We start from the raw sequence: 14,688 nt of genomic DNA, 5'->3' as shown, positions 1-14,688 counted from the left end.
AATATACATCCTTCTGAGTTAATAAAACTATTGTAATAATCATAACCTGCATGTCTGTTTCCATCCGAACTCCTGTAAACCTACTTTCACCCACCCTATCACCCAGTACCCACTAAGGTAGATATAGTCAGTATCCCCCCTTCCAAATGAGGAATCTTGATATAAAGAAGCTAGAGAACTGGCCTCCAATCACATACTCAGTGGAGAGCAGAGCCAGGATTTGTCCCCAGGCAGTCTGGTCACAGAGTCTGAAGTCTTAACTACCATGCTATCCTGCCTCTCCAAAATGGAATGTAAAGTATTTGTTGATTTCATGAAACACACCACAGACTTTTTGTTGATCTGCATCACACTTTGTTAAATATGGCCACAAATAGGAAATTTGGCTATGTGTACGATAATATAAAAACCAAGGCCCTGGCCGGGTAGCTCAGTTGGTTAGAGTGTTGTTCCGATATGCCACGGTTGCAGGTTTGATCCCTGGTCACGGCATTTACAAGAATCAATCAATGAATGCATAAATAAGTGGAACATCAATGTCTCTCTCTCTCTCTCTCTCTCTCTCTAATCAACAAATAATTTTTTTATTTTTATTGATTTCAGAGACGAAAGGAGAGGGAGAGATAGAAACATCAATGATGAGAGAATCATTGATCGGCTGCCTTCTGCACGCCCCCTACTGGGGATCGAGCCTGCAACCTGGGCACGTGCCCTTGACTGCAATGGAACCTGGAACTTTTCAGTCCACAGGCTGACACTCTATCCACTGAGCCAAACAAGCTAGGGCAACAAATAAAATTAAAAAAAAAAAATCAAACTTAGGATCACTTCAACCTAGTACAGAAATGAGGCATAAGTCAAAATGATAATGGTCTCTGCTTCCTTAAAGCTTCACACCATCTCTCCACTTTTCTTCAGCTTAGAGTCAGGTCATGAACATGTGTCCATGTAGGTTCACCATTTGTTGGTCACTGCTTACCCCCCCAAGACTGACCCAGGGTCTGTGGGGCCCCTGCACGTCTCTGGGGCCAGTCAGGCAGGGGGCAGTAGACTCCTCTGCCTGACATTTACACCCTGGGAATCTGCCCACTGGTTCTGTCTCAATCTGCCTGGGTCTTCATGGCATTCCGCCTTTCCCTCACCATTGGAAATGCTATAGGCTTGCAGCTTGTGTTTCTTCTACATTGTGTCTGATACTGTGTAGTGGATGTGGCAGGGGGGTGGGGGGGGGTGGGGGGTGGGGGGGTGTTACTTTCCCAACCCATCCTAAGTTCCCATCTTCTAAAAATGGAGCTGCCTAGTTTAGAAAGTAAATTCTTAACACCTTAGGCTCTTCTAGGATGTACATTAAGGTGAGTGATTAGAATGGGAAGCAGATGGAAGAGAGTCAAGAAACTCACAGGCTAGTAGGACTGACATGAGGCTAGAACAGTATGATGGGTGTAAAAAGGATTGTTAAACTGTGAAACAGTGGAGATCGTCACTGTGACTCACTGAGTCAGTGTTCCCTTCACTAACAGTCTGGGCCAGGGGTTTTCAAATGGGAGCTTGCATCAGAAATACCTGGAGAGCTTGCTAAAACAGATTTCTGATACGGTAGACCTGGCTGGTGTCCAATAATTTGCATTCTATCAAGATTCCATGTGCTGCTGATGCTGCTGGTCCCAGAACCATTCTTTGAGAACTGCTGTTCTAGGCTGCTGGATGGGCAAAAAGTAAGCACACAGTAGGCATGCGGATGGCTTTGTTATTACTAGGCTCTGTATATTGGTTACCCCAATATTTGCTTTCTTCTGCCTTCAGATTACTCGGTGCAGTTTGGCTGAGATTTATGGGGAAAAGAGATTGCATTCCTCTCCTTCTCTTCCATACGTTCCACTCTCCTGCCATTAATATCCTTTCTTATTTAAAAAGCTCCTTACAGTTTACAAGGCATGCTCACACTCATTACTGTGTTCCAATATGAAAGACTTTGTCATTCCTGAGCATAAAGCTAAGACTCATGAGAGTTAAAGTGGGGGAAGGGGCAACGGAACAGAAGAAGCACCCTTCCCTTTGCGTTTGCAGCGCTGAATGTAGCTATGAGTTTCTGTTTCAGACCAAGTTTCCTAGGGACCAGGGTCTTCCACATTGAAGGGATAGCTATATATATATAACAATAAAATCGTAATATGCTAATTAGACCAGACGTTCTTCCGGACGACCTTCTGGATGAAGCTGGGGCTGCGAGGGAAACCCTGGTCCCCAGTGCCTACTGGCGGCAGGAGGGAGGCCCGGGTCCTAGGTACCAGAGGGAAGCTGGTGCCGGCAGCCGGGGGAAGGAAGGCCTACTCTTGCGCGAATTTCATACATTGGGCCTCTAGTCTATATGTATAAAAGGTTAATATGCGAAGTGTCCAACTGTCTGACCATTCAACTGTTGACCAGTAGCTATGATGTGCACTGACCACCAGGGGGCAGACACTCAAAGCACAGGCATGGAAACATGGAACAGACTGATGAATCTCAGAGGGAAGCAGGGAAGGGGGAAGGGTGAGAAGAGATTAACCAAAGGTCTTATATGCATACTAGAGTCCTGGTGCATGGATTCGCACACCAGTGGAATCCCGCAGCCTGGCCTGCACCCTCTCGAAATCTGGGACTCCCTGGGGGGATGTTGGACTGCCGGTTTCAGCCTGATCCCGCAGGCCAGACCAAGGGACCCCACCGGGGCACGAATTCGTGCACCAGTACTCTAGTATGCAAATAATGTGCAAAGTTAGAGTGAAAAAAGCAGTGATGATAAGCATACCTACTGCGCCCCTCCCCACCAAATAAAACTGAGTGGGTGGGGGGTAATCCCGAGAGTCTTTCCTGGGAGGTTCCCTGCAGCATCTGTCATCCAGGTCCGGGGTGGCCCGCTGTCCCCACCCCTACTCTGCAGCCTTCTCCGCAATGCCAGGGCGCCCGGCAGAGCCCTCCAGACTTCTAGGGGCGCCCACCGTGCAACCAACCCTAAAACGTGGCCGCGCGACGCCCCCTCGGCCCTGCAGGCTTCCCATTGGCTCGTTGCCCTTGTCACTCCTTCCTTGCCTCGCCTTCCCCTGCCAGGCGGAGGCGCCGGGCCGGGTAGGTTGCGTTCGCCGTTGGCTTTGGCTGCGGTCGCGGCTTTGCAGCAGGCGGCGCGCCGGCGGGGAGCGGGCCGCGGGCGGGGAGCGAGGAGGCCCGGCGCGCCGCGCGCCCCAGGCTCCGCGACCGGTCCATGCGGGGCGAGGGCCGGGGGCAGGGCCGGGGGCCCCAGCCGGCGCCGAGGGCGGCCGCCGAGGTCCTGCCCGGCCGGCTGCCCCCTGCCCTGCCTCGCCCAGAGCCCGGCCAACCCAGGGGGATGCGCTGCGCTGCTCAGCTCCCCTGCCCGGCCCGCGCCCTGAAGCAGAAAGTTCGGGGGCCGGGGGCCACCCTCCTTCCCCTCCCGCTGCCATGACCGCCCAAGGACTCCCGCCGGCCAGCCTCGACTGTGCTCTGCCTCCGCGCTCCAGGTCGTCGGGAACTATTCCAAGCTGTAACCAAGGCTCCCCTCCTCGTTCCTCCCTCCCTCTCCTTTAAAGATTTATTTCTCGATCCAAGAAATTGTATTCCGTCGACTCCTTCCCTCGTTGGTCATTTAGACCCTGGGCCTCGTTACTGAGTGTTAAGAGGGGGTGCGGTCTCCCCCCAAGACGGCTCCCCGGAAGGACAGATTCCCCGGGCCGACCCACATACAGCATGAAGAGGTGCAAATCGGACGAGCTGCAGCAACAGCAGGGAGAGGAGGATGGAGCGGGGCTGGAAGATGCCGTTTGCCACCTGCCCGGCGCGGACCCCCGGCCCGGGCTGGTCATGGGTGCTAATTCTGCCGGCGGGCCAACTTCAGACGCGGGCGTTGCGTCGGCGCCCAACCCGGGACCCCGGAGCAAGCCTCCCGACTTAAAGGTGAGCGCAGACCCTCCCCTGGCCGGGCCAGCCGGCGACTTAGCTTCCTCTGTCCCGCGCCAAAGTGCTTTAACGGGATGCGAGTGCTGGGAAAGCCAGGCAAAGGTCAGAGAGGATGTTGGGCCAGAACCCGGGGCTGGACTTCAGGTACCATTTGTGCCTCTTGTCTTTCGGCTCCATTTCAGGCTTCTGTGTTTGTTCCTCATTATTCAGCAGACCTTCTAGTGACTCACCCATAAAGATTGTTTGAAAGATATGTGTGAAGTGCTTAGTCTCAGACAAAGGGCTGGAGAAATCCAAGATGCTAACCAAAATGTTGACACCCACATTCCGTCCTGTGAGATGGCAGGGGGAGAAAATGACAGCCGGGAAGGCCAAACAGGACCGTTCGTCTTCTTTGCTGAATTAGTTTCCTCCTTTGGACCTTTCTGGATGAAGCTCAGTTTGCCCATCTGTGAAAGGGGAGTGTGGATCTCTTGCCGTTAGGTGGAGCCAGAGGTTAAGCTAGTGCTTGGCGATCCCTTCCGTGCCTGCTTGTGGAACCAACCCCCGGGTGGAGAACTGACAGGTGGCCCAGCACTTGGGCTGGTTTGGGGCCTCGGTTCAAGTTGCACACATGCTGAGCCGGCAGCTAGAACCAGAATCGGAGAGAGCTGATCACACGCAGAGGGGAGGAGTGGTTTATTTTCCAGCCTGAGGGTGCTGAGAAAATTACCGAGCTGTATTGAGTATGTCTCTGTATTAATGAAAACAGCAGCTGCGATAAATAAATGCACCTTTGCTGGAGCGGGGACTGCAGGCTCAGGCTTCTCAAGCCAGCTCACCTCCAGACTGAGCAAGATGTCAGCCCAAGGGAGGAACTTAGATGCTTTGGAGGTTGATGCCTCGAGGAGATTTTCTCCAGACGGGGTGCGAGGTCTTGACTAGGGGAGTGAACGGACTCGCTATGTTCAGTAAAGCCTGTATCCTATAGCAGCAGACACTGAGGAGCTCAGCAGAATAAGCCAATGACATTCCTCGTTTGGCCTGAGCGCAGGTGAGTGTGCTCTTACCTGTGTGTTACCTGTCTGTGTTCCTTGGGGGAGGGGTGAGGTGGGGGACCGCTAGCTCCTTGTGTGTAATTTTAAAAAAAATTGTGGTAGTTACTCGAATGTGACCTCTGGTTCTGCTGCCCGTCTGGGGCTAGCCTCATGTCTGAAGATGAGCTCTGCTGGCTAGGCTGTGCACAGGACACTGGGGCCTGGCCCCGCTGTCACCCTTGAGCCCACCCTGTGTGCTCTATTTTAAAGGAGATGGGGAAGGGACAGGGATGCCCTGAATGCTGTTGTGGGGAGGGGCCAGCCTTCTGCTGCAGGCTTCAGCTTCATTCCGGGCCGCTGTAGATGAGTTTGGCCAGCGAACTCTGATTCCTTAATCAGGTGGACCCTCAGCCTGCGTCCAGAAAGAGTAGCTCGGAAGCCCCCCACACCCTAGCTTAGGCCAGCAGTGGAAACTGGGCTCCGTTCATCCTCCATCCCCGCCTCCCCCCCGCCCCCCCCCCCCCCCCAGATGGGCTGTTTGTGGTGTGAGGGCTGCAGTGTCTGCCTCTGTAGATAAAGCTACTTTAAGAAGCTGGTTCGCCTCACTCTATAACCTCTCTCTCTCTCTCTCTCTCTCCACCTTCATTCTGGTTGCGGTAAAAATAGCAACACCTCTACATTTGATATTGAATGCTGAACTCCCCTGAACCAAAATTAACACCAGGTGTGACAAAAGGCGTTGGATCCTCCCACTCCCACCCCCGAGAAAACATACAACTGAGGCGGATCCCAGCCCTGTGGACCCAGGTTGGCAGCAAGGAGTAGAAAACAGAGCTGCTGCCTGCTGGTGGGAGCACAGGGAGGCAGGCAGGGTGTTTATCTCTGTCTGCTTTCACACATGTTTGCAGGGAAGGGACCTCAGAGCCAGACGTGAACTTGGGGGCTGTTGCAGTTTGCTTTGCTGTGTGATCTCGGGCAAATCACTCAACTTTTCTGAGCCCCTTTTCTGGAGAAAGGGGCTAGAAATACTAAATGTGTCCAGACTTGTTTTCCCATGCTGGCACAGTTTCCCAGCGTTGGAAAAATTCCACCATTGGCTCTGTCTAGCACGGGGTCGGAGCTGAGTTGTTTTCGACTTGATGGCAGCACCAGGAAGGGGCACGTTTAATTTTTAACACCCCCTGCTGCACACCTGTGTTTGGCCCAGGGGGACCAGCAGTTCCTGTTTGCTTTTGTTTTCATCTTAAACTTTGGAGAAAGGGCACTTTTGGTCCCTCAGTCCCACTTGTATATTCTGTGACAGCTGCAGGCATGGTGATGGGTTGAGTGCATTGGAGGAAGTCATCTAGAGAAAGGGGCAGAGAAAGGAAGGCGTTCTGTGAAGCACCTCCACTGAGGTGAGGGGGTGGGGAGAAGAGAGCATTTTAGTCTTTGCCAGAGAGATCTGAACCATGCCCCCCGACCAGTGGCAGCCTGTGGTCTCCCTCCCCGTCCTTCCATCCCTCAGCCCTTGGGTCCTTGGGCGTTGTGGAGCATCGCGCTCTGCACTGTAAACTTCTGCTCCCGTGGCCTGCATCTGTGGTTATGGGGTGAGGCGGGCCAGTGAAAAGAAGGGGAAATAGTTAAGCAACAGTCTTAACGAGTTTAAGAGCCATCGTAAAACCCGAACTGACAACCTGAAAATGAACATTGCCCTACAGGAGGCTTATGCAGCTAGCTTGGGGGCCCTCTGAGCAACTCCTCACGCGACAATCCAGAAGTCACATCCCTCCCCTCTGTGGCTTGGGCTCCTGTTGAACCCCTCGAGCTCATGTCTTGATTGCACGGTCATCCTTATCCGGTCCTTTGCTGCTCCCAGAAGCCCTGCTAGGAGATGCCAGGATTGCTGGCCACAGAGAGTGCTGGCTGACCAAAAGTACACGGGAATTCTCCAGCAAGGAGCCCAGCTCCAGGGAGAATGGGAGTGGGGCAGAGCTCGGGAAAACGGCAGAAAGGGACGTGCAGCACACATTACTGTTACAAATACAGCAGGTGTAGACATTGCTGAGGTCAGGGGTGGAGGTGGGGGATGGGGGGGAGGGGGAGTGGCTAAGCACAGGTCCCTGGTCCTGTCCTGATGCAGTTCAGAAGCTGAAGGCAGGGGAGGAAACCCCCAATCTTCTCTCCTCTCCCTTCTTTCCCCTTTCCCCCCTCCCCGCTCCCCTGGCCCTCCCTCCCCCCCCCCCCCCCCCCCCCCCCTCTGGTGTAGCAGGAGGAATTTCCGGAAAGGAAGGCTCTGGATGTGCCGGCCAGAAGCCTTTCCCTGGAGGTTCTCCTTTCCCTCACAAAAGCCCCTGCGAATAATTTCCCCAGGGATTTCTGGGCAGTATTTATATTTTTCCAGGAAGAAACAGGGGGTGGCTCCAAATTCCATTATTCGAAGTGCTTTTGACCCAAGACCCATTTGGGTTCCTGCTCATGTGCTTTCATTCCCACCATACACTGGTCCCACGCAGGAAGACCAGGAAAAGCAATTAGAAGCCAAGGGCAGGTCACAGCCGCTCCCCCGCCTTTGCTGGTGAGTGCCACGCTCCAGCCCGCACCCCACGGCGGCCCTGTTCTCTCAGCTCTCCTGCCAGGGTCCACTGGAGAAGGGAGCACGGTCCACAGGTACTGAACGCCTTCAGGGGGAAAGGCACTGTCTTAAACTGTGAAATACGACATGCATATACACAGGTGTCTGAAAAGATAGGTATGCTTTAAGTAACAATCGCAAAACAAACACCCCATCTCCCTGCTACCCAGGTCAAGAAAGAGAACATTGGCATTCCCAAGAAACTCTGCTTCTTGTTCTGTTCTTTTGTTTGTTTTACTTTTTTTTTTTTTTTTTAAGGCCTAGGGTTTTGATAAAATTAACGGGTCTGGGTTTCTCCACTTTTTCAGTGGAGGAGACAAGCTATTCATAGGAATGTGGGCGGGATGAAGGAGTGTGCGCTCTGGGACTCAAGGGGAGGTTCCCATGGCCAGCGTGTGGCTGTGTGGCCTGGCTGCACCTTGAGGCTCCTGGTTCTCCTTTAGAAGTGAGGTGCTGAGGTGTGGAGACCCCTGCAATCTCAGGTGGGAGCTGGGCCCTTGGGGGAGGCAGGATTGAGGTAGACCTAAGAGCAAGGCCATGGAAGGTGAGTTCTTTGGCAACAGGCACTGCTTCTGCCTCTAGGTGAGCTCCCGGTCAAACAGGATGGAGTACTTGCAAGAAAACGTCACCCATCGAAGGACACATGAGTTTTAAGGCGCTTCAAGCATCCTACAATGGAGTCAGAAGCACATGGAAAAGATGTTCTGGGGGAGGTGGACAGAGAGCAAGATGTTAAAGTAAGGGTGGGATGTTAATTATCAAACAAGAAGACCGGGGCTTTCCAGATAGGAAGTGAAATGGCAGGTGCCAGGTGCCTCTCGGGACAGCATCCTTTTTGGTGGGGATGGCGCTTGTTTTCCCAGCCCTGTAAGTAGTCAGGGCCGGTGGAGGATGTCGAAGAATGGTGAGGTCACCTGTTTGTTTGTTTTGTTGTTTGTTAATCCTCACCTGAGGATATTTTTCCATTGTTTTTTTTTTTTTAGGGAGAGTGGAAGGCAGGGGGAGAGACACAGAGAGAGAAACATCGATGTGAAAGAGACACGGGGATTGGTTGCCTCTGGCACACGCCCGGGCTGGGGATCGAGCCTGCAACTGAGGTACATGCCTTTGACCGGAATCGAACATGGGTCCTTCAGTCTGTTGATCTGTGATCTGCTGCTCTACCCACAGAATCAAACCGGCTAGGGCAGTGGTCGGCAAACTGTGGCTCGCGAGCCACATGCGGCTCTTTGGCCCCTTGAGTGTGGCTCTTCCACAAAATACCACGTGCGGGCTCGCATGTACAGTGCGATTGAAACTTCATGGCCCATGCGCAGAAGTCGGTATTTTGTGGAAGAGCCACACTCAAGGGGCCAAAGAGCCGCATGTGGCTCGCAAGCTGCAGTTTGCCGACCACTGTTCTTATCCCCCCTGCACTTAATGTGAGGAGGGCAGGGCTCCCGAGGCCTGGGATTGCCCCACTGCCACCCCCTCTGTCTTCAATAATATTCCGAGCAGCCCTGTACATAGGCTCAGGAGGAACCAGTGCCCGATGGGAAAGCATGTGGCAAAGAAGCTCTCGGTTCTCCTGCCACGTGTGTTCTAGATCAGTCCCCAGCTGCCTGGTTCTAGTGGGAACTGTCCTGCAGGCTCAGTATTTACCGAATGTCCTTTCAGGGCATCTACTTGTGTCTTAACTGCCAATCCCATTAACAAGAATCTCTCCCTCAAGGAATGGAAACATCTGCTGGGATCTGAATTTGGGGTTGAAGTTTTTAAAAAAAATGTGAGTGTTGGGGCTGGGAAAAAGCTCAGCTGGCTTCTCAGTGATGGTCTTGGAGGCCAACTTAAAACCCATCTCCACTTCCATCGCTTCTATAAGACACGCCACCTCCTTTGACATCCTCGTAGACGAGGAGGGTCCTTCTCAGAACGGGGGCTTGACTGGTCCACCTCAGCCAGCCAAACGCGTCAGCCTCTCTCCTTATTAAGAAGTTAGAGCAGAGCTGTTGAGGGATAGCAGGTACGTTTCGTAATTATGTGAGAAAGACAGCCCTTGACTTTCCAAACCAAATGGCGAAAGGCTTCCTTACTTCAGCCAAGTTAACTGAGGGACGCCGCCCTGGAAAACAAAGCCGGCAGTGGGGACCCGAGCCCCACCTGAGCCACGGGTGGAGACAGTGAACACTTTGGGGCCCTGGGTCTGTCACGTGCCTCCACGCCAGCTGGATCTTATCAGTTACTCAGACAAGGGTTTAAAATGCAGCAGGAGGGATCTGGGTTAGACACCAGAAAAAGCAGCCCGCCTAAGGATGAAATGACCTTTTAAAGATACTTTCGTAGACTTGGATAGTTCCACTCAGAATATAAACATAATTAAGTAGCACTCGCCATGTTTGTGTTGAGGTCTCTGCCAGGTAATATCAGGGACACTAAGATACAGATGATATAAGTCCTGTCCTCCATTCACGCATATTCTCATTGTGAATTTCGTCCAAAAGCCAGTGAAAAGTTGGGTGACTTTGAGAAAGCGGGGAAGCCATAGCATGAGGCAGGACACGATGAATTGCAGATCGTGTGCTCTCTAGAGCAGCGGTTCTCAACCTGTGGGTCGCAACCCCTTTGGCGGTCGAACGACCCTTTCACGGGGGTCGCCTAAGACCATCCTGCATATCAGATATTTACATTATGATTCAGAACAGTAGCAACATTACAGTTATGAAGTAGCAACGAAAATAATTTTATGGTTGGGTCACAACATGAGGAACTGTATTTAAAGGGCCAAAAGGTTGAGAACCACTGCGTCTAGAGCAGTGATGGCGAACCTTTTGAGCTCGGCGTGTCAGCATTTTGAAAAACCCTAACTTAACTCAGGTGCCGTGTCACATATAGAAATATTTTGATATTTGCAACCATAGTAAAACAAAGACTTATATTTTTGATATTTATTTTATATATTTAAATGCCATTTAACAAAGAAAAATCAACCAAAAAAATGAGTTCGCATGTCACCTCTGACACACGTGTCATAGGTTCGCCATCACTGGTCTAGAGTCTAGAGTTCAGAGCAGGGGTCGGGGGCGGTGAGCTCACTGCAGATGGTGTGGTCAGAGAGGGCTTTAGGAGGGGGAGGCGGGGAGAGGGCACACCATGCAGGTAATTTGAATCACAATCTTCTATGCTGGTGGATGTTGAGTCTGTTCTGCCTAATGACCCGATTGGTGAGGTCACTGTCCCACCTTGTGTTGGCTCTAGACAGAATTCTGTAAGCCACTAAGGCAGTGGTTCTCAACCTTCCTAATGCCACGCCCCTTTAATATAGTTCCTCATGTTGTGGTGACCCCCAACCATAAAATTATTGTCGTTGCTACTTCATAACTGTAATTTTGCTACTGTTATGAATCGTAATGTAAATATCTGATATGCAGGATGTATTTTCATTGTTACAAATTGAAGATAATGAAAGCATAGTGATTAATCACAAAAACAATATGTAATTATAGATGTGTTTTCCGATGGTCTTAGGCGACCCCTGTGAAAGGGTCGTTCGACCCCCAAAGGGGTTGCGACCCACAGGTTGAGAACCGCTGCACTAAGGAAACGAGGAACTAGAATAAAATTGGGAGTGGGGAAATCATTTGCCCGAGTTGAGGTCTGTTTTTTAATGTCGGCTCTGATGCTGGAGAAGAAATGATTCACAAAGTCTTTCATCACTGTGCTTCTAGTAGAAACTCTTCCTTGTGCTCTTTGGTGCCAGACCTGGGGTGGCAGCTCCTGCCCCCCTCCAATCCCGGGGTCCCCACCCAAAGCTTCTGAAGAGCAGTTGGAGACTTCTGCAATTCACTTTGCATCCCAGATAGTAGAACTCTGTGGGTTTTTACAGCGATTAGCTCTCTAATGCTGGCCCTGTTTCCATAGAGACCCTATAAATAGAGAAACGTTGGCGACTTAGGCTCACTGAGGCTCACTGTGACCCAGTCACCCCCCTGAACCCTCACAGCCAAACCTTTGTGGGGGGCAGAGGGAGTTTCAGACCCAAGCGTGAGGAAGGGACATGCAGTCAGCTGCCAGGTGGGATACGTGAGCTGTAGGTTAGTGTGACTTTGCAAGATGCTTTCAGCTTTTCTGGGAGCTGTTAGGAGCACAGGGACCTGTAGGAATTAGAAGCCACTTCAGCTACTTTTCATCACATGGTGGCAGGGACTCTTTACCTCGAAGCATTTTCCTTTTGGCCTCATGCAGCTGTGTTTGCAGATTTTGGAGTGAACTTCCTCTTTGGGGGACCCACACCCAGGGAGGGCAACAGATGAAGCCTTGCTGTTCAGAGACCACAGGCGTCTCAGGAAGGATCGTTCAGAAGCCATCGAGTCCTCCCTTTCTTCCGGAGAGGATGATGTCACCAAAGAAGATGGGGTCCTTCCTGCCCTTAGAGTTCCAGGGAAGGAGGCAGCACCCTCCCCTCGTTCTCTCCCCGTGCATAGGCAGCTGACGCCGGAAGCTCTCTCTCTGCTCACTTCCAGCCTCTGGGCCGTTTGGGGGGTAGATCCTGCTTTTTCTTGTGAGTCAGGAAACCTCTGTTTGTGCCCACCTCTGACTCTGAAACATCTCAGCTCTTTTCCTACTACATGGCTTCATTTGGCCCCCAAAACTGGTGTCTGGCCGCTGGGGAAAAAGCAAAAGTCCGTGTGGAAAAGCAAGTGACATTTAGTAGCTGGAACCTGTTAGTCAGAGCAGGTGGTGCCTTCTGCTGCGTTGGTGGCTAAGTTCCCTCCAGCTAGTCACCATGGTTTTCCTCGTTCCCCAAACTTAAGACTGGTTCTGTGGATGTGCTGAGTTGTTATTGTTGTTGTTTTTTAACACCCCATGTTATATCAAAACTCCTTCACCACCTCCTCCCTGGCACCCACGTGCAGAAGCAGCCCGGCCCGCCACCCTGCTTTCTTACCTTGCACCTTGTGAGGAGAAGCCCTTGCGTGTGGAGCTCACCTGCCCCCCACTATCCCTGGACTTCTTCGTTCCCTTCCTTCGTGCCTACCACAGGCTTGAGCAGACTCCTCACGCTGCTGGGCCAGAGGTCCTGCGTCCCTTCACCTGCCACACAGGTGGGGAGGTGTGACACGAAGCCCCAGCGTCGAAGGTCTTGCCCAGGTCCTACAGGTGACACGGGTAGAGTTACCACTCAGTTCCGGGGGCCGTGCGCCTCCTGGCCCAGGCGTTTGTTTTGTTCTGAACCTGCCTTTGCCACTGTCCCAGGAGACAGATAGCCACCGTGTCCGCTCTAGGGTGGGGTCAGTGTGTGAGCAGGGGAGTCCCTCAGAAGCCGGGGGTTTGTCTGTGTGATTTGGATGAGCCACTTAGCGATGCTGGCCTCAGTGTCTTCCCCTGCGAAACGGAGACACTGCTGCTGTACCCGTCACTCCTTCCTGAGGGTAGGCTGGCATCAGGCTGCAATGACAGCATCAGTTGGAAGGCACTTTGAAAAATGCTGTTGTGTAATATTAAAAATAAGCGGACCAAGGATGTTAGGATGCAAGGCCGTGTGGCAGACAGCGCTGGCTGCTGTCCATGGCACCTCCGCCCATTTCCTGGGGCTGAGTGGGGGCGGGGAGAGGAAATGCTGCCTGGCGCTGGGACCTTTGGAAGGGACTGTTTTTTTTTTTGCCTGAGTGGATATGGAAGGTTGGCCTCACTGGGAGAAGCCAGGTTAGGAGTGGTGGGGAGAGGAGAAAGACCTGGAATAGGATGCTAGAAAGGCAGTTGGTCATATGGGATGTGACCCTTTGGCAGAAGCAGCTGGACCAACGCCAGAGCCAGCTGGCCCATCCACAGCACTGGAGAGAGGTCTGGTATCAGCCTGGGCATAAGGAGGAGGGAGGTGTCCTGGCTCATGCCTGGTCTGGAGACGGCGAATCTGGCCCTTTCTAGCCCAGAGCCGCCTGTGCTCCCCAGTCCAGGCTGCCTTGGATGCGTTGGTTCTACCCAGAGTGGATTCAGGTGGTCCTGCCTCGTCGGGCCCGGCGGGATGGTGACTCCCGTGGGAAACCTGGCATTGTGTAGCCTGAACTCGGGGGCAGTCCCGGAGTTACATTCTTGAGAGGGAATGGTGGTAGCTTTAATTTACTCGTCTAAAAATGGAAATGTTACTGCTGTCACTGTTGTTAGTTTCTGGGGAAATCCGGTGAGATGATGCAGGAGGAAAAGCACATTGAAACTGCAAAAGGTTAGTTTACAGTCAGTTCTGATGATGTAACTTATCTGGTCCGTAGGATGGGTGAGGCCAGGGCCCCGCCCTCCTGGAGGATTGCGTTGAGACTCAGGGAGGTGAAAATGAGAATGCTAACCTTTTACACAGCTCCGGGTCGTGTGGTCACAGACTGCTGTCTGTGCAGCGGTCTACACAGACAACTTGGGGGATAGAGTCACAGCGAGCGTGGGGCAGCTGACACAGATCTACAGGCGGCGTCTTTTGGTTTCCACACGGTCTAAGTTTTCTGCTCTGGAAGTTTTGTTTCTAGAAAAAAAAAGAAAATCCAGGAAGTGTAATCCTTTGGGATGTTTTTGAAATGACGGAGGCTGCCTCATGCGATGAAGGGCTGTTCCTCCAGATGTGGCTCATGGGGCCCCAAATGGCTGGGTTCAGAATTCCAGACTGTGGGCTCTCACCTGGTCCTCCCGGTCCCGGCCCTCCTCCCATTGGCTCTGGAGCTCTGCTGAGGGCTCAGCCTGGCTAGAGAAACCAGCCCCCGACAGAACAGCTGTCTGGGATGACAGCACACGTTGTCTCGCCTGGCCCGGTGGTCCAGCTGCCTCTCTGAGCAGCCCTGCCTGGGAGCAGGTGGGGAATCTCAGCGGCAGAGCTGCAAAGGCTCAGCATCAGCAGAGCTGCCAGGGCCTCACTGGGCCCCGGGGCCTCTTGGGATTGTTCCAGTGTAAGGGGACAGGCACTCATTTGGACAGCAGGTTTTGATACATATGCTAAAGAACTGGTCACATTACTGACGACACTAAAGGTATGGCCATAGGAGTTTATTTATTGATTAAAAATATTTTTTTATTGATTTTAGAGAAGAAGGGAGAGGGATAGGGAGAGAGAGATAGAAACATCAATGATAGAGAATCACAGATCAG

General features: G+C 52.4%; 1 protein-coding gene across 4 annotated transcripts in view; it reads left to right on the top strand.

Moving 5' to 3' along the window:
* The first annotated feature begins 3,179 nt into the window (after positions 1-3,179).
* The window catches only part of TMCC2 (transmembrane and coiled-coil domain family 2), a 37,170-nt gene continuing 25,661 nt past the window's right edge, over positions 3,180-14,688 (top strand). Inside the window, exon 1 of one of the 4 annotated variants that reach the window (XM_070395902.1) lies at positions 3,180-3,948. In XM_070395902.1, coding sequence (XP_070252003.1) covers positions 3,742-3,948 — 207 coding nt within the window. In that variant the 5' untranslated portion in view covers positions 3,180-3,741. Of the gene's footprint in view, positions 3,949-4,543; positions 4,985-8,589; positions 8,679-13,759; positions 13,781-14,688 lie in introns of those variants that run through there. The other 3 variants (XM_070395903.1, XM_070395904.1, XM_070395905.1) reach the window with 3 other exon arrangements.

The sequence above is a fragment of the Myotis yumanensis genome, unplaced genomic scaffold, assembly GCF_028538775.1.
Source record: "Myotis yumanensis isolate MYYU_CA2020_CCGP unplaced genomic scaffold, mMyoYum1.0.hap1 SCAF_17, whole genome shotgun sequence".
Lineage (NCBI taxonomy): Eukaryota > Metazoa > Chordata > Mammalia > Chiroptera > Vespertilionidae > Myotis > Myotis yumanensis.
The sequence above is the reverse complement of the archived record's forward strand: the minus strand, read 5'-3'. Positions and strand labels throughout refer to the sequence as shown.